The sequence below is a fragment of the Mesoplodon bidens genome (genome assembly GCF_964165515.1).
Source record: "Mesoplodon bidens genome assembly, chromosome: 14".
In the NCBI taxonomy this organism is placed as follows: Eukaryota; Metazoa; Chordata; class Mammalia; order Artiodactyla; family Ziphiidae; genus Mesoplodon; species Mesoplodon bidens.
This window is the reverse complement of record NC_138170.1, coordinates 74,039,287-74,059,385: the sequence shown is the minus strand read 5'-3', so window position 1 is coordinate 74,059,385 and position 20,099 is coordinate 74,039,287. Positions and strand designations below refer to the sequence as shown.

Below are 20,099 nucleotides of genomic sequence, written 5' to 3'. Positions count from 1 at the left end.
GCAGCTTTAGAGTAAATCTTACTCTGTAAGTTAGAATAGAGCAAGCCCTTCTACTTACTTTTGTTCTTTAAGAATGTTTTGGGGGCTTCCCTGGTGGCGCAGCGGTTGAGAGTCCGCCTGCCGATGCAGGGGACACGGGTTCGTGCCCCGGTCTGGGAGGATCCCACATGCCGCGGAGCGGCTGGGCCCGTGAGCCATGGCCGCTGAGCGGGCGCGTCCAGAGCCTGTGCTCCGCAGCGGGAGAGGCCACAACAGTGAGAGGCCCACATACCACAAAAAAAAAAAAAAAAAAGAATGTTTTGGCTAATCTTGACTCTGCATTTTCATTAAATTTTAGTATCAGCTGTCAAAAAGAACCACCAAAAGAACCCATTGGGATTTTTGATTGGAAATGCACTGAAACTACAGGTTAATATGGGGAGAACTGGCATGTTTAAAATATTGAGTTGCCCAATGGTTTGTTTATTTAGGTCTCCTTTAATGTCTAAACAAAGCTGCTTCCCATAGAAACTGGGCACATTTTTTGTTAGACTTATTCCTAGGTACTTCTGACTACTGTAAATAATAACCTTCGATTTCTTCATTTCAAAACATTATGGTGTTGGGAGTTCCCTTGCAGTCCAGTGCTTAGGACTCAGCGCTTTTACTGCTGTGGGCCTGGGTTCGATCCCTGGTTGGGGAGCTAAGACCCCACAAGCAGCGCAGCATGTCAGAAAAAAAAAAAAAAAAAAGAAAAAGAAAAAGAAAAGGCTGTTGGTTAACAGAAAAAGATTTTAAACCTGATTTTTATATCCAAAATCCTTAACAAAAACACATTAACTCTAATACTTTATCTGCAGATTCAGTTAATACAATCATATTTTCTGCAAATGACAGTTGTTTTTCTATTTACAGAACTTTTTCATTTTACTAGAATTTCTCTCATGTTATATACTGGCTAGGCTCTTTTGAAGAGAAGTATCGTTAGCAGAAATCCTTGTCTTATTCCCAGTCTTAGATGGAACACTTTCAAGTATTTCCTATAAATAGGAAAGTCTATCATCCTTGGGAAGTGGAGTAGGGTGTTTAATTCCCTCCTGACTCCCCAACATATTAAAGACGTTATCTTCTGGCTCATAATTGTTAAAGAGGTTTTTTTTTTAAAGTCAATATATAAATTTATTATGCTTTTCCTGCATCTTTTGAGAAGTTCTTATGATTATTATCTTTTAATGTGGTGAATTACACTGTGATTTGCTAATGCTCATCTTGCATTCTTGGGATAAAACCAACTTGTTCATGATATATTATCCTGCTTTATATTGCTACATCTGGTTTGCTAATATTTGAGGATTTCTAAATCCATGTTCGTAAGTCTGATGAGCCTACAATTTTCCTTTTCTGCACTGTTTGACGGGTTTTAATATCAAGACTATGCTAGTACCATAACATGGCATGGGAAGCACACCCTCTTTTTCTGTTCTCTGGAATTTTAAAAATTGGACTTGTTGGAATTATTTCTTCCTTGAATGCCTGATTATCATTCACCACTGAAGTTGTGTTGGCCTGGAATTTTCTTGGAATATTTTTGATTACTCAATTGATTTAATGGTAATGAACTTTAGATTTTCTATATATCCTTGAGTGTGTTTGGTTACATTGTTCTAGTTATTTGTCCATTTTGTCTACAATTTCCAATTTCTGTTAACATGAGACTGGTTCCTAATACCCTCTTATGATTATTTTATTTTTCTGATATTGGTTATTATGTCTTCTCTCTTTACCTTTTTTTTTGATGAACCTCTCAGAGGTTTATCAATTTTATTAGTCTTTTCAAAGACGTAAATTTTGGGATAACCTGACTCTTTTAACTATATGTTTGCAGTCTATTTCATCCACATCAGTTTCTATCTTTATTATCTGGCTTCCTTCTACAATTCTTTGGGTATATTCTCTTCCTTTCACGGTTCCCAAATAGAAACTTATTTTCTAATGTATGCATTGAAGCCTATATACTCCATTCGCAGCAACATGGATGAACCTAGAGATTATCATACTAAGTGAAGTAAGCCACACAGAGAAAGACAACTATGATATTGCTTATATGTGGAATCTAAAAAAAAAAAAAAAAAAAACGATACAAATGAACTTATGCACAAAACAGAAATAGACCCACGGACATAGAAAACAAACTTATGGTTACTAAAAGGGAAGGGGGGGGGATTAGAGAAGTTTCGGATTAACATATACACACTATTATATATAAAATAGATAACCAACAAGGACCTACTGTATAGCACAGGGAACTATACTCAATATTTTATAATAAGCTATAAGGAAAAAGAGCCTGAAAAATAATATATATATATAAATATAACTGTATCACTGTTGTACACCTGAAACTAACAACATTGTAAATCAACTATACTTCAATTAAAAAAAAAAAAAAGCTTATATACCCCTCTTCAATGTTTTGTTTTTAAGTGTAGTCCACAAGTTTAAATATGTATAGCATTTTCATAATCATTCAGTTCAAAAGTTTCTAATTTCTATTGTATTATCTTTTTGTTACTTAAAAAAGACATGGTCCCCACACTCAAGAATTATACAATTTGTAGCGAAGATAATGTACTATATTCTTAATTCTAAGATGCCACTTATTTTCAGACATGACATTGATCAAATAACTTTCCTTAGGGAGAAATACATAACTCTTCCACTTTAATTTTAAGACACTTTACACCTCCAAACATGGTAAAATAATTAAATTACGAAAACAAACCACAAATAGCTAAATGAAATGCAAGGCAAACAGAAGTAGTAAAGAAAGGAGCAAGTTATGTGCCACAAGAATGGCAAAAAGAATGATTATTATTATTTTTCTTTTTTTTGGCTGTGCCACACGGCCTGTGGGATCTTAGTTCCCTGACCAGGGATCGAACCCACACCCCCTGCGCTGGGAGCGCTGTGTCTTAACCACTGGACTGCCAGGGAAGTCCCAGGAGGAATAAGTATTAATGAACAAGCACTGGGAAAGATTTGGGAAGGCTTCATGGAAAGGATCATATTAAACGATGAGAAGGAAAGTTAATCACAAAGTATAAAGCAAGGCTTTTAAAAGGAAAATGTGAAAGTATATGTCCCAATTTTGCTTAAAATTTATAAAAGTGTATTCTAAACTAAAAGTATTAGCTAGGGCTAAAGGCATAAAAGGATGTTTGTGGAACAGTATGTGGTCTAGTGTGTTAAAGCATAGGATCAGGACAGTACTGATTAGGTTAAAAGGTATCAATAGTTTGGAGCTATATTAATGAAAATGTTAAGAACCAGAATGGTATAAACTAACCTGTATTTTTGAAAGGTAACTGAGAGGAGAATAAAAAGATGAAATAAACAGAAGAGATTAGAGGCAGACAGAGTTAGTGGGAGAATATAGGAGAAGCTGAACAAGAATAGCAGAGATGAAAAGAAGTGAACATGAGAGAATAAACAACTGGCAAGTCACTGAATGTGGAGCACAGAAGAAAACCAAGAGTTAAAGATGACTCTGAGAATGAAGCCAAAAATTTCTAGCTCAAGGGGATAGCGGGGTTAATAGTGAAATAGGGTAAACAATAAGATAAGCAAATTTGGGAGAGGTGAGTTCATTTTTGGACATTTTCAAGTTTAAGGAGTGGCAGGAACATATACATGGTAATATCTTGTACAAACGTAGAAATGTGTTAAGTGTTCAGAAAAGAATCCAAGATGCAGACATAAACTCACTGGTTTACTGGTATAGGAATGACAGGTGAAAAGATGAAAGTAGTTAAGACTCTTCCACAGAAAAAATATAAAGTGTCTCTATTTTTCCAATATTGAAACTAAGGTTCAAAGAGGAAAGTAACATGGCCAAGGTCACACAATTAACTGGCAGAGCAATATGGCAGATCTGACTCCAAAGCATCTAGTCACTAAAGCCAGAATGTCTTTTACATTTAAGTGATATACAGAGGAAAGGGAGACTGACAAAAAGCAATGAGAAAGATGGGAGAGCCAGGAGAGTAAAATATCACACAAATGTAGTGGAGAGGAGCTGCAGAAAGTTGGACATACAACAAAGTTGTGTAATACAACAAAGAACTGAGAAACGTAAGGATGGAGGAGAGGAAGTCATACTTTGGCACTGAGTTACATTAGAGCTACCGAAAAGGAATCGTGGAGGCGGGGCTTAAAAGAAGTGTGGGGTAGAATGTAAATTCTGAAAGGTAGTATAAGAGGGAAGCACAAGAGAGAGAAAGCTTTTTAGGATGAAGAGGCAGACTAGCATCGTGGTTATGGAAAAGGAGGTGGCAGAGGGAGAAAGACTGAAAATCCAAGACTAAAAAACAGCGATGGCATATAGAATCAAGCAGAAGGACTGAAAGTCTATAATCAACATAGTACAAGGAATAGGGATGTGACGGATGAGAAGTGAAGGACAGAAGGTGGAAAAGCTACGAACTGCATGAGATTTGAAGAAATAAACAATTTTCTAAGCAAGCTTGTGTATGAGCTTTATATCTTTAAAACATATAAAGATATAACACATAAAACATTATATCTATGTAACTATTTGAATAAGGGACAATTATTTCATCATAGTCCTGGGCAGAATAAAGTACAGAAGGTATTAGAGAAAAGTTTTACAGTGAGGGAATCATATGAACAGTCAACAAGTCACTTAGGCACACAAATATTATTTCTAGTAAAGCCCTTTTTGTGAAAATGATTTTTTACATTTACAGTTGTAAAGGGACTAAATGTTGTGGCTTAGAAGGTTAGGTAAAATAATCTGTTTTTTTTCCCTAAAAGTTTTCCCTGCTTTTAATTTTCTCATCACTCCGAAGACAGTCAATGGTTTTTAGACAAATATCGTGTAAAAAGTGTTTTTCTTTTAGGAGTACCAAGATAGAGTTCACTGATGAACCAAACAAAACAAAAAAGGCAATAAAGAGCTTTCTTATAGAATGGAAAGACGTGAACATAAAAATAAATTTTGAGAAGACCAAAGTTGATCAAATTAATAGCAAAATACCTTGATGTTTTTAGTAAATAAGAACATGAGCTGAATATGAGGAAGAGAAGCAAAGGCATTTATAAGAAATGGATAATAGGACCAGCACCAAAAGTCTAAAACAATAAGCAATAAGTTAAAGGGAGAAGCAAATAAACACAGGTCAGAAGCATTCTCTTAAATCAAAATCCTACTTAGAATCTATTAAGACAGGACTGTTACACTCCATGACTCTTCTCCCTTTTCTATTTATAGCTAAAACCCAAGAGGAATCCAGAATGGTCTTAGCAGTGGCTTTCATAAACTCCCAGCTCAGTTCTTTTTAGCCCTGTTCCATGTCTCTCCACGTGCCTACAACTTCTGCTTCACAGTCCATTTCACTAAGGGCTGCTTTTGCCAGGGTCTCTAATCTACAGCAGCTCTGGGACAGCAGCTTCCATGAAGCAAGTATACAGCTGGGTAAAAAAGGAAAATAATGAGAATGCCCCCATTCTATTATCATTTGTACTCCAGGGACAGCAATATTAACATCCTTTTCTTCATTCAGTAGGCTAAACAAGATGATAAACTCAGACCTTAGAATTTCAGAGAGAACAGAATGAATGTAATTGATACAGAACTCCTCAAAATAATATACAGAAATATTTAGCAGCATGTAAAAAAAAACCTTCAATCATGTAAGTCAGGATCGTTTCCAATGCATTAAACACATCTCCTAAATGACCTGAATAGAAAATTTATCTACAGTACAATTAATGAAAACTGGAACACGTATTTCATTAATCAGTATAGTTGACTCTTAATGCAGGGGTTGGGACACCAACCCTCTGTGCAACTGAAAATATGCAAATAACTTTACAGTTAACCCTCCATATCCACTATTTTGCACCCACAGGATTGAAACAACCACAGATTGTGTGGTACTATAGTACATATTTATGGAAAAAGATCCACATATAAGTGGACCCACGCAGTTCAAACCCATGGTTGTTCAAGGGTTAGCTGTAATCTACAGCTGAAGGAGTAACTACTCATATACTAAAAGTGAAAAAATGGAATGCTTGAAAGTGAGTCTTTAGGAATGAAGAGAAATGAAGGAATAGAATGGGAAGTGATGCATTATCTACGGACATTCAAATGTAGCCTTTAAAAACATAACAAGTGCTAACAGATAACTAATAAGAACCTGCTGTATAAAAATAAAATAAAATTCAAAAGAACCAAACATAACAAGTGCTGCTTCATTAGCTTAAGAAAAATACCTTCCTTCTATCTTCCACTATTACTGAAGTACTAATTTTGTATTTACTTTCACAAATTTACTTCACAAAAAAATGTATTTTGTTGGCCTTTTCTAAAAGTTGTACTGTGGCAATGGGCAGAAAACTTTAGTAAATACTGATGCCATCAGGTTATAAAAACCAACAGGTTAAAATACTATAAATGTGCTAAACAAGGCTGCACAATGTTCTAAGTGGAAAATGTTAGCTGTACACTTTTCAACATTAACTAATTAAATGACTAACTATCCTTGTAAGGCAGAAATGGCAAACAGGTTTTGTCTGACATGCCACCTAATGGTTTTATTACTTAAAGCACTGCATTAAGAATTCTGGGCTGAGGGCTTCCCTGGTGGCGCAGTGGTTGAGAATCTGCCTGCTAATGCAGGGGACACGGGTTCGAGCCCTGGTCTGGGAGGATCCCACATGCCGCGGAGCAACTAGGCCCGTGAGCCACAACTACTGAGCCTGTGCGTCTGGAGCCTGTGCTCCGCAACAAGAGAAGCCGCGATAGTGAGAGGCCCCCGCTTGCCACAACTAGAGAAAGCCTTCGCACAGAAACAAAGACCCAACACTGCAAAAATAAATAAATTAATTAATAAACTCCTACCCCCAACATCTTAAAAAAAAAAAAAAAAGAATTCTGGGCTATACTCCACTGGAAAGACGCTATGATTTACGCCATAGACTTAAGAAAAAAAGGTTTTTGAGAATTCTAACACATATTTGCCATCCCTGTCATTAAGTCTCACAAACAATACTGATTTCAACTATTGGCACCTGAGTTGTAAATAATGCATTGCAGGGTAGGCAAGATTTAAAGACATTTCTTTTTTTTTTTTTTTTTTTTGTGGTACGCGGGCCTCTCACTGTTTTGGCCTCTCCCGTTGCGAAGCACAGGCTCTGGACGCGCAGGCTCAGAGGCCATGGCTCACGGGCCTAGCCACTCCGTGGCATGTGGGATCTTCCCGGACTGGGGCACGAACCCATGTCCCCAGCATTGGCAGGCGGACTCTCAACCACTGTGCCACCAGAGAAGTCCCTAAAGACATTTCTTGATTTTTCTCACTCCTCAGTGTGAGAATCTACATTTAGCATTTTAAATCTATTCAAGTTTCCACAATTAACCAACTATATACCTGGCATGCCGGTAGCAAGACCCTGACCAAAAGCCAAAGTTGGATTTGCTGCTGCAAGTGATTCAGCTTGCTGCCCTTGCTGGCCCTGATTGGGAGTAAGAGGGCGCTGACCTGCTCCAGCACGAAGAACCTACAAAGGACAAACAATTTCCTTAAAAACGAAATTATAAAATAACAAAGTTATCTCAGACAACTCTGTATATATCACAGATAGCCTTTGGATATTCTTTAAACATATTTACATTCAATGAAATATCAGTTTACCCTTAAAAAAATACAAATAACGTAACACCAAAAACATAATCTATTAAGTAACATGGTAGAGGGTCTTCAAGAACAATTATTTCTAGTATTTGTGCTCTTTAACCTACCAAAGTAGTATTAAAATGAGAGACAGATATTTGGGCGGTGAGAGGGGAATGGCAAAATCTTAGATGAAGATAAAAGTTTAAATTTTATTATTTTCTAAGACTGAAAACTATAAATTAAGTATGATTATTCAATTAGTCTGGTATGAGATTGTGGTGCAGAGTGAAAACTTCAAATTGAACCAAGTTTTCAGAATTCAGAAGCTTTAATTAAAGTGAGTAAAAAGCTGCTTTTTACTGTAAACCCTTAGGGTTAAAAAAGGAACACAAGATTTCATCAAAAAATGTGAAAACTCTTAAGGCTGGTCAAACTTTACTGCTTCATAATACATAGTTGTTGTAGTGAATATACACAAGCATGATACACATTAATTTCACAAAGGTAAATACTTAAACAATTCAGGACAAGGGGGATTCATCTTAAGTCCATCCGTGTAAGCAAGCATCACGCACAGGTATATGTAATGTTTAAGCAAGGTGATATTTTTATCTGCCCAAAGAAGACACAGATTTAAAAAGAATTTATTAAATGGTGCTGTGGTATAATCTCCAAGGACTGAGCTAAAGGATAGCTTTAACAGAACATCAATATAGTTTAAAAGAAAACTCAACTGCCAAGTAACAAACACTATACTTGTCATTAAGTTGCTTCTTTGGTATAAATATGATAAATTTGACAAACAGAATTCTGGAATTTTTATCAGAGTTTTTCTTTTACATTTATTTATAAAAATAGCTCCAGAAAATTGGCTGAAATTAAAAAAAGAAATCTTAAAAATAAAGATTTTCTGTTTTAAGAAATTAAATCTAACCTTTAGTGAAAATATTTCACCTTTCCTCGCTTAAAAACAAAGTACTCAGTAATCTCCTTTTTCTGGTCAGAAATGTATTAAGTTAATATTTAAAATAGTAATTTAAACACCCAGAAGAAAATGAAATGACAATTACTTTGATAGAAACATTATGAGCACACTTTAAGAAGTGATGAAAAGAAAATTAAAAATTGCTAGAGATTTCAAGACAGTTTCAATAACAGAAATGTTGAAGTAGAATACAACCAAATCTTTAAGTTCATATATATGACTACTGGAGGAAAAAAACCACATAATCAATATTGGTATACCAACTATATGATAAGTACTGTGCTACATACTGGGGAAAATAAAAAGAAAAAAACACAGATCTTGAATGCAGGGAGCTCATGAAATTTCCAAGACTCTTCAGGTAGTATTTAATGAAGGCAGGCCTATACCTGTTGCTGTCCAGGCTGAGCTTGTGATGCTGCTTGCTGATTTGCTGTGTTGTTTGCCGCAGCTGCAGCCTGCTGCTGAAATAAATTGGCTGGATACACCCCCCACGGAACACCATAATACTGAGGTGGAACCACTGCCGGACCTAAACCCCACATCCCACCCCCCCAAAAAAAATAAAAAAAGTCACTACATTTTATAGATAAATAAGGTTACCATTAGATCATAAAAAAGGGACAGTGCATAAGACTTCGAGCAGATGTCCTTACAATCCTCTACCCACATAAAAGTGTCTGCCCCTTTCTCTTTTTCGCGATTTTACTAGAGAGACAGTCTCACTGAGGTATGGATTATTAACACAGAAAGTATCCAGAGGTGACTGACAAGATGTGAACTAGACGCAAGAAGCCCAAGGAATTGACTGGACACTGAACCATCTACTCAACACCTATTGAATTCTAGTTTATGCATTTGATACTGGCAAACAGGACCATTAAACACCATAAAACTGTAAGATTTCCTATACTCAATTCAGTGTTTTCTTTAAAAAGGAATTTTTAAAATTGAAAACAAAACATTTTTGGCTTTTAATTTGTAATCTGTAACAAAACTAGGGAACACGTTGGTACTAAGCTTGCTACAACTGTATTTTAATTGTAAACTGTGAATTTTAAAATATTTTTCATATCTGAAACAGAATTAGTTACAATTCTCACAAAACAATTGAAAATCACATAAAAACAAATGAAACATCAGTGTCTTTATGGTTAGGAAGATGGAACTAGTAAGTTAAGACAAGAAAGAACTATGAAATATAATCAAGGACATAGACATAAAAAAGCAAACCAGGAAAAATAGAATGAATTCTTGCTCTATTCTACTTTATTCAAGATAAAATTTGATTTCTGGACTGTAAATAGTATCACACAATAAGCCCTGCCATTAAACTAATGATTACGATGTCGTGTTTCCTGACTGATACATGTCCCTAAATCCCACTGATATGATTTTAGTATATCTAATGTGTATACTTTAGAAAGTCAAACTCTTGGTTTCACTTTGTTTTGGAAGAAAATAAAGCCCAGTGTAACTGACTGAATCACTAAAATGAAAAGTTTTAAACACTTTAAAGGTAAAGTATATTTCTAAAGATAGTTTAAGCACAATCTACAATGAAGACTCTTAAAATACAGAGAAGGATTTATGAAGAAAGGATACACTGTCAAAACAAAACAAAAGAATCAGACATCCACCTAGAACCTCTCTGTCCAAAAGTAGCCAGAAGTCATGTGTGGCTAAACAATTAAAAGCTGGAGAGCCTGAATTAAGATGTGCTGTAAGTATGTAATACACACAGGATTTTGAAGACTTAGCATTAAAAATAAAATATCTATTAATAATTTTAAAAATATTGATTACATGATATACTGGGCTAAATCAAATATACTGAAATTAATTTCATCTGTGGTTTACTTTCATAATGTGGTTACTAGAAAAATCTAAGTTACATTATCTGGCTCACGTTCTATTTCTACTGAAAAGTGCTGATCTTAGAAAGCCTAAGTAAGTTCAGAATGCCAGGAATCCTTATCTCAAAACTAATGACCTCTTAAAGTTGCTTCCTTCAGTTCCACAGATTAATGATTTTATGTATGTATGATATACTAGCACTTTACATACTAACATCCAGTTAAATAGTACCAGGAAAGCTCACATCCTTATGGAATCACATGCAGATCCATACCAAAAACTACTGAATGTGACAAGTTAGTTTCAGTCTGCTAAGATATCAAACAAGAATTTGAAATTAACATTTTTTTCACATCTTAAAGTCTTGAGTATGAAAAAAAAACGCCTATGAAAAGACTAACTGTTCTGCAGTCACAATAATAAATAACTACCAGAAGCGGATTTAAAATTAATTGATCAGTGATAATTCAGTGAACTTATCAGTGACAGCTTAAAGTTATGAAAAGTTAGCCAATCAACAGACTCAACCCAAGGAACACACTTCTATGGTTGACATCTCCCTCCTCCTGCCTTGGTAACCAACATAAATCATGCTTAGACAAATTCATTCCTGTCTCTGTAACTAACTCAACATAAAACCACCTTCCCCCAAAACCCTGTAGAAGATCAGCAAATCACTCTGCTCAGTAAGACTGTGCCTAACCGGTACACAACTCTCCCTTACTTAAATAAGACATAAATACAGTTCGGTTTAAAAAAATTTTTTTTTCCAGCTTTACTGCCATACAACTGACATGTGACACTGTGTACTTTTGGTTTTTCCTTCAGATTTTGAGTGGTGCTTATCAGGCTTTGACAGTTAATAAGTTCTTTCCACCTCAATCCCACCTTTTTGTCCCTCAGCTTGCCTGCACATTTTAACATTGCTAATTTAACTTTACTTTTCAGATACTTATTCTCTTAAGATCACTGAACCTCTTTACCTTGTACTATCCCTGACCTGGTTATTTATAGCAGCTACCCCCAGTTTATTTTCTGAGAAGTAACTTTATTTGCACTGTCTCTGTGGGTAATGGGATCAGTCACAAGAATAAAGATTTGTGGCTGCTAATGTAAGATTTCTGAGACTATAAAACTAAAATGTAAAACAACTATGTACAGGAAGAAACCAGTTATCAGACTTAGGTTTTCTCCTGTAGCATTACAGTCGAAAAATAAACTAACTCTCTGGAAACTTCAGTTCATTCTGGATAAATGTTTCAGTTTTTCCTAGAAACTTCAAATTGCCCAAATAGACAAAAATAAAGCTTATCCCAAAATTAAAACTAAATCCATAACAAGCAACAAGTATGAACAGTAAGTTACCTGCTAATGTTGCTGCTGCAGCCAATCCTGCTGCAGTATACGGATCAGTCCCTGGAGGAGCAGCACTAATAATATATGGATTTGGCACAAATGCAGCTGGAGCAAGGCCTGCTGAGAATACACCAGCTGTATTTTAAAGGGGGAGAAATAATAAATAAAACAATATGTATGATTTTCTTCATCAGGTTAAAAAAAAATTTCTTCTGAAATTAGGGTTGGTGGGGGAGGAGAGGGTGTATAATGATTCTAATTCTTATTAACTAAGTGACCTTGGGCACGTAATACAACCTGACTCTGGGGTTCTTTGTTTATGAAACTGGTTTCAAAAATCACCAGTGATTTTTGTTAGAATTAAATATACATGACTGTATAGTACTAGCATATATACACAATAAATGTTTAGAGCTAGAACTGCTATTGTTCAATAGTGGTTTTTCATTCAATCCTTATTAACCCATACTGTGAGCTAGGGATTCAACACTGAGAGAGACAGATATGATCTGCGCTCACGAATCACTCCAGCTAGTGAGAAAAACAAACAAATAAGTTGGCAATTAGAATATAGTGTAAGTGCTATATGAGCACAGAAAGTAGGGGTATCCAAGAAGCTTTTGGTAGGATGGAGTGGGGTTGTAGTGTATAAGATAAGACTGGAGTTATAATCAGAATGAAGACTCATGAAGAGTTTCCTGGGTCATGCTAAGTAGTTTGGACTTTATCCTGAAAATAAAACAATGAAGAGTTTTAAGCAGGAGCGTAAACCCACTTCTGAGTCTAATATATGCCAATATAGATTTGGTTAAGGCTAAGAAAGATTTTAAAATATTCACTTGCAGTACTTATTAAAGAAAGGAGAAAACCGCTGGTATTGAGCAGGAATCAGTATGTAGACCTTTTATCATAAGGTACTAAAAAATTACTGTGAAAATGTACTGCGACTTACTTCACTCTGTATGACAGATTCTAGGTCTATCCACCTCATTACAAATAGCTCAATTTCATTTCTTTTTATGGCTGAGTAATATTCCATTGTATACCATATGCTAACACATATATATGGAATTTAAGAAAAAAAAATGTCATGAAGAACCTAGGGGTAAAACAGGAATAAAGACACAGACCTACTTGAGAATGGACTTGAGGATATGGGGAGGGGGAAGGGTAAGCTGTGACAAAGCGAGAGAGAGGCATGGACATATATACACTACCAAACATAAGGTAGATAGCTAGTGGGAAGCAGCCACATAGCACAGGGAGATCAGCTCGGTGCTTTGTGACCGACTGGAGGGGTGGGATAGGGAGGGTGGGAGGGAGGGAGACGCAAGAGGGAAGGGATATGGGAACAGATGTATATGTATAACTGATTCACTTTGTTATAAAGCAGAAACTAATAAAAAAAAAAGAAAATGTACTGCGAGAGTTTCCTCTTCTGGAAATTAACTGTGACAAGTACAAGGTAGGGAAATAATTAAAGAGAATGTGTTTAAAGTTAAAGGAGCTCAAAAAGGTTCAAGTTAAAAGATGATGGTGGGGAGATATGGGCATAAAGCAGGTGGACATAAAACATTTTTAAAAAAGTATTCAAGAGGTACATTTATCTTAAAATCTAGGTCTTAAAATCAAGATTCAGAAACCTAATTCTAACTATATTATAGTGGCTTTCACATATTTTGACTATGACCCACAATGTAAAATATATTTCCCTAGTGTCCATATACACACACGCCACAAACAAAAATCTCAAAAAGATACTTATCCTTATGAGGTTCCAATGCACTCTACTTTCTATTTAATTTTTCTCTTCATTGATTTCTAAATTACTTAATTTTAAGAAATACTGGCCACAAGCTACAATACTGATTTCATGCCCAGGCATAGCATGGCCATTTGAAAAATCTGCTTTTAATAAAAGAAATAAGAATTAAACAGAGGGTTCAACAAAATCCTTGCACTATTTAAAAAATCATTTGCTCAAAGTTGCATTCTTAGCTATGCCCTAGGTCGAAGGTTTCAAGATTTCCTTCTGGTTCCTCTACCGTGATTATGACAAGAATAGAGATGTATTGATATCCATGTTCTACTCCTATAACTACAAATCGAAAAGTCAGGGCCTAATTTTATATTCTATATTTTTATGATTAAAAAAGACTGCTTTTAAAAAATGAAATACTATTGAAGTATATAACGTGGAAAGCCAAAGTCCTCATGTAACCTTTACTGGCAGGTGGTTTACAGCCTTCTAAAACTTTTTTTTTCAATTTCAGACATGATTTTAACATAGCTCTCTCCATATTTATATTACAAAGCAGATAAAAAGCAGGAAGGTTTCAAATATTTGAAAAACAAGGAATTAGTGTGACCTAACAGATATATATTGAACCTTCTGCCAAAAAAATGAAAACTTATTTTAAGCTCACATGATTCACTGAGAAATATTTGCAACACATTAGACATCAAACCATATGCTTGTTTGTGTACATATAAATATGTATATGTTTACATGTATATATACATGTTTTTGAATCTGTGTTTACATATGCACATATGTATAAATGTATACCCTTCTAAATTTTTATATTTATATATACACACACACACTCATACATTTTTTTTTTTTTCCTGGTACACGGGCCCATTACCGTTGTGGCCTCTCCTGTTGTGGAGCACAGGCTCCGGACGCGCAGGCTCAGCGGCCATGGCTCACGGGCCCAGCCGCTCCGCGGCATGTGGGATCCTCCCAGACGGGGGCACGAACCTATGTCCCCTGCATCGGCAGGCGGACTCTCAACCACTGCGCCACCAGGGAAGCCCCTCATACATTTTATATTACAGGGTATAACGGTACTTTAATATGCTTTTTTCACTTGCCAATTAACCACAGATCCCTTTCTATGTCAACAGATACCTATCTAATTCATTTTGGGGGGGTGGGGGGGAGGCGGGGGTGCTGCGTGGCTTGTTGATCTTAATTCCCCAACCAGGGATGGAACCCTAGCCCTGCCTTGGCAGTGAAAGCACGAGTCCTAATCACTAGACCACCAGGGAATTCCCTAGTTCATTTTTTTTTTATAGCTTCATAGTTTTGTATCCCACTACACAGAAGAAACATGATTTAACCAGTCTACTACAGATATATATTTAGATGAGTCACAAGTTTTTGCTATAAATAATGCTGCTATTATTCTTTAAGTATAATACAGTATCATCATATCCTCATGAAAATTCACGTAAATGGACAAATATATATACTTTTTTTTTTTTTTTTTTTTTGCGGTAAGCGGGCCTCTCACTGTTGTGGCCTCTCCCGTTGTGGAGCACAGGCTCCAGACGCGCAGGCTCAGCAGCCATGGCTCAGGGGCCTAGCTGCTCCGCGGCATGTGGGATCTTCCCAGACCGGGGCACGAACCCGTGTCCCCTGCATCGGCAGGCGGACTCTCAACCACCGCGCCACCAGGGAAGCCCTATATATAAATTTTTGATCCACATTTCCAGATTACCCTCCAGGAAAGTTGTACCAATTTACATTACTACCATAAGTATATGAGAATACCACTTACACTCGCACTGAAATAGGATATTATCAAACTTTTTAAAAGTTGTCAACGTCAGAAGTAAAATAAAGCATTCAAATTTTTTGGTTTTAATCTATAGTTCTTTGGCTATCAAAAAGAAAAAACATATCGAATCTTTTATACCTTTATTTTTTCTCATTAAAATTTTTAATCCATCAGGAATATGACCCAATTATCTCCATCTTATTCTCCAAAGATATTCTTTTATAATTAGTTTGCAATGTCAAGGTTAAAATTACCCTACCACTGCACCCAAACACACACACACACCCATTTCAGAGTGTTCTTGTTTACTGATCGACTTGTATATTTCTAGGCCAGTGCCACACCGTTTTAATCACTGTGGATAATAATTGTTTTGAAATATAGTTGAGTACATCCACCTCTCATTTCAGTGTTCTATTAATTTTCCGGTTTCATTTTTCCAAGATAAACATCAAAAGCAAACTTTCAAGTTCAAAAAAAAAATCCTGTTGGGATTCCAATCAATATATTAAATTCACAACTTAATTTAAGGAGAATTGACCTCTTTACAGTAATGAGTTCCCCCAAAGGGCATGTGTCCCCATTTATTTAAGCCTTCAGAAAAAGTTTACAGTTTTCTTTACATACACCTTGCACTGACTTAGTTACTCCCTACTCCACCCCACATCTTGATTACTATGTGCTATATTTCAGTGTTCGTAAGTTTTATCTTCTGCTTCATTTCCTCCTAGGTGATAGCTAGTTAATTATGCAACCCACCTATGTCTTTTTTTTTTTTTTACAAGGTTCTGAAATGGTCTGTTTTCACATCATTTTGTTGTTTCAAGACCTCCGATCTTCGATGACTTAAGTCCTTTATCTCTTAATATTCCAAATAAACACTTTAAAGTTCTTTTCAGAACTTTAAAGTTCTCTTATTTCTACATCTTGGGTGTAAATTCTACTATGTTATATGACTGCCTTCTGACTGCTCTTTCTTGTTTGCATTGTAATTTCTGTTTTAGATACTATCTTATATGAGAGATTCTCTTACACTTACTCATTCCAATTGCCAATTACACACCATAAGGTGAAGTCTCCAAACCAAGTCTTTATTAGTGACTTGGGGGTCCTAACCCTCCAACCCCAATCCTGGCACTGTGCAGGCCTTCTGCTTATTTATCCCTCTTGCAGCCCGCTACAGGCCTCATAGATTTATTTCCACTTTGCTCCTATGGATCACCTCTCAATTTCCTATCCTACAGAAATTCTCCAGCCATCAAAACAACCCCACGTTTTTCTTTTCTCTCTCTCTCTCCCTTTTGAGTGTGGCTCTATATTTTAAAACATAAAATGTATTGTATCTATACCTCTTTCTGGTCCAGTCCATGAGCCAAGTTCTAGCCTGCTACCTATTTTTGTATGAATTAGCTAAGAATAAACATTCTAAAATGGTTGAAAATAATAATTTGTAACAAATGAAAATTATACAAAATTCATATAACAGTGCCCATAGTAAAGTTTTATAGAACACAGTTGTACTCATTTATGTATTGTCTACGACTGCTTTGTGCTATAACAGCAGGGTTGAGTAGCTGTGACTGAAACCATATGGCTTGCAAAATTTAAATATTTACTATCTGGGACTTTACAGAAAAAGTTTGTCAACCCCATTCTAGAATATGCACTGTCTGTTATGGTAGTTATTACCATATATAGCCACTGAGCATTTAAAATGTGACTAGTCTAAACTGAGGTCTGCTCAAAGTGGGAAAATGCATACCTGATTTCAAAGACTTCATATGAAGAAGAGAATTTAAAATTTCTTATTAGTGTTATATTGATTATACTTGAAATATTTTGGATATAATGGATTAAATATTATTCAAACTAATTTCACCTACTTTTTACATTTTAAAATGTAGCTACTAAATAATTTTAAATTCGATGTGGCACATATTATATTTCTCTTGGGACAGTGCTGTTCTAAATGAACTATCAGCCAGCTAAGAGATGACTGAGCAAACCTGGATAGAAGGACTATGATCAACACTCTCTCTCTCTTTCTATTTAACTATGGAACAAAGATGAAAAGATGGGATCAATTTTGCTAAGTTATGCTTTCTTAGAAATTTCCATTTTATTCAGGTTTTCAAATTTATTTGCATAGTTTCCCAGATGGCTTCACAAAGTTTTTCTAAGTTGTGCCAAATCTTTAAAGATCATGTAAGACAGAATGTAAATGAAAATACTCCAAGGCATTAAAAAAAGGAACATTTCTAAATTATTTTTATGAAGCAAGTATATTGATATCAAAACCTAACAAAAAATGCAAAAATGCACACACACAAACTTAAAGACTAACTTCATTATATGTTGATTAAAAAAATCCTAAATAAAACATTAGCAAATTAAAAGAGCTCATTAAAATAATTATATACAATTCTTCCAAATTCTAAGAACACAGGAATTATTCGATTATTAGAATATATCATTCATAAGATTAATAAATACTAATTAAGAGCTTTCATAGATACCAATTTAAAGACATAATGAAAGACAGGAAGGCATTTACAGTGATAGCGAAAGATAAAATACCAAAGAACAAACTTACTGAGAAATATGCAAACTTACATGAGAAAAACTTTAAAGCAATCATAAACAACACAGAAGCAGACTTGAACAAAATTAAAGATACACTATGTACTGGGTAAGAGTACTTAATGTCATAAAGATGTTGATCTTCCTAAGTTAAGATTTTAACCTGATCTGGAAGTAAATAAAAGGATTCTAAAGTTCATATGAAAAAGCAAATAAGAACCAAAAATTTAAAACTCCCAAAAGGAAGAGCAATAATGGGTGTCCTAGCCTGCCACATATAAATCATACCACAAAGCGTCAAGAAATAAAAAGTGTTGTACTGGCCCACGAGTAGACAGGAGTCAGTACGTTTCTAACAACGAGTAAGAAGTAATGAAGGACAGGAATACAGAAGGCTGAAGAAAACTGGAAAAAACAGGTCCAGAGTGCATGCTGCTACTAGAAGTCATCTAGAAATGTGTGGTCATCTTTGATTAAAACCAAAAATAAAACTTTGGACCTGGAAAGACTTCTTGGATTGACATAGAACAATACACAGTTAAGGGAACAGAACCAACTTAGTATATCCCACCCCCTGCCCCCAAACATACTGATGTTGAGAGAGTTCACAACTTTCCCAACCAGGAAATAAATCAAGGTCAGCCAAAATCAGGTGTAAAAACGGTTCCACGAACATGATAAAATAACATAAATCTATACACACACATTTACCAACGTCATATACCTGGTTTTGGTATTGTACTATAATTATGTAATATGTAGTCATTTAGGGAAAACTGGGTGGGGAATCTCTTTGTACTCTCCTTGCAACCTCATGTGAATCAGTAATTATTTCAAAATAACAACAACAACAAAAAGCCCAAGACACAAAAACACATACTAATGCCTGAATTCTACCAGTAACACATGTAATTGTAATAATTCACATTATACTAAAGACTATAAAGGTCAAAGACTAAATAGCTTAATGAATTAAGGAAGAAAATAATCAAAGAAATTTTCTTGGGATTCCTATTTCCAACCCATTTTAAAAATAAACATTCTGGGCTTCCCTGGTGGCGCAGTGGCTAAGTCCGCCTGCCGATGCGGGGGACACGGGTTCGTGCCCCGGTCCGGGAGTATCCCACATGCCGCGGAGCGGCTGGGCCTGTGGGCCATGGCCACTGGGCCTGCGCGTCCGGAGCCTGTGCTCCGCGGCGGGAGAGGCCACGACAGTGAGAGGCCCGCGTACCGCAAAAAAAAATAAATAAATAAATAAACATTCTGACTTGATATGAACACCCATAACTACACTTGAATTTCCAAGTGTTTGATGGTCTCGACTTCACACTGAGAAAAAAACTTATGTGCTCGGACTTCCCAGGCGGTCCAGTGGTTAGGACTCTGCCTTCCAGTGCCGGGGGTGTGGGTTCAATCCCTGGTTGGGGAGCTAAGATCCCACATGCTTCATGGCCAACAAAAACCCCAAAACATAAAACAGAAGCAATACTGTAACTAATTCAAGAAAGACTTTAAAAATGGTCCACATTAAAAAAAAAATGTTTAAAAACAAACTTATGTGCTGACAGTTTTTATCAAGTTATAGATTTTTATTTCACCAAGGATACAAATAAAAGCCAAACTGTTCTTCCCTAATCTTCCAATCTTTTACTCTTGCCATGTAATCTACTACTGTTTTATCTCAATGAGATGTTTCAAAAGTAATTAAGTAACACCATTCAATAAATACGAAAGGAACATTCTAAACACTTTAACACAAGATTTTCTAACATTGTAATCAAAATGGTAACTTATAAAGACTCACCTATATGTGGCTGCTGAGCTGTGGCTAATGCATATTGCTGCTGTTGAGCTGCAGTTAACTGCTGAACTGTCAGTGCATTAGTCCTCTGAAAGAGCTATTAAGAAAAATATTAAATACAAAGATGAGTCTCAGAGCATTTCATTTTTGTTTAGAAAGCTAAGAATAGAATATTACAAATACATATTTGAATCACTTTTTCAACTACAAGGACATTTTATTCAATAAAACACTAAATGTTCAAGAATACCCCTATTATTTATATCAGTGTCTCA

At 35.7% G+C, this 20,099-nt stretch overlaps 1 protein-coding gene across 12 annotated transcripts in view; it reads right to left on the bottom strand.

Moving 5' to 3' along the window:
• The window catches only part of PUM2 (pumilio RNA binding family member 2), a 94,634-nt gene that overhangs the window by 37,005 nt on the left and 37,530 nt on the right, over positions 1-20,099 (bottom strand). For 11 of the 12 annotated variants that reach the window (XM_081254280.1, XM_081254279.1, XM_081254282.1 and 8 more), the window contains 4 exons: positions 19,828-19,921; positions 11,887-12,012; positions 9,054-9,196; positions 7,434-7,563 (listed from right to left, as the gene is read on the bottom strand). In XM_081254280.1, the coding sequence (XP_081110406.1) occupies positions 7,434-7,563; positions 9,054-9,196; positions 11,887-12,012; positions 19,828-19,921 (493 nt within the window). The remainder of the gene's footprint in view (positions 1-7,433; positions 7,564-9,053; positions 9,197-11,886; positions 12,013-19,827; positions 19,922-20,099) is intronic. The other variant, XM_081254284.1, reaches the window with a different exon arrangement.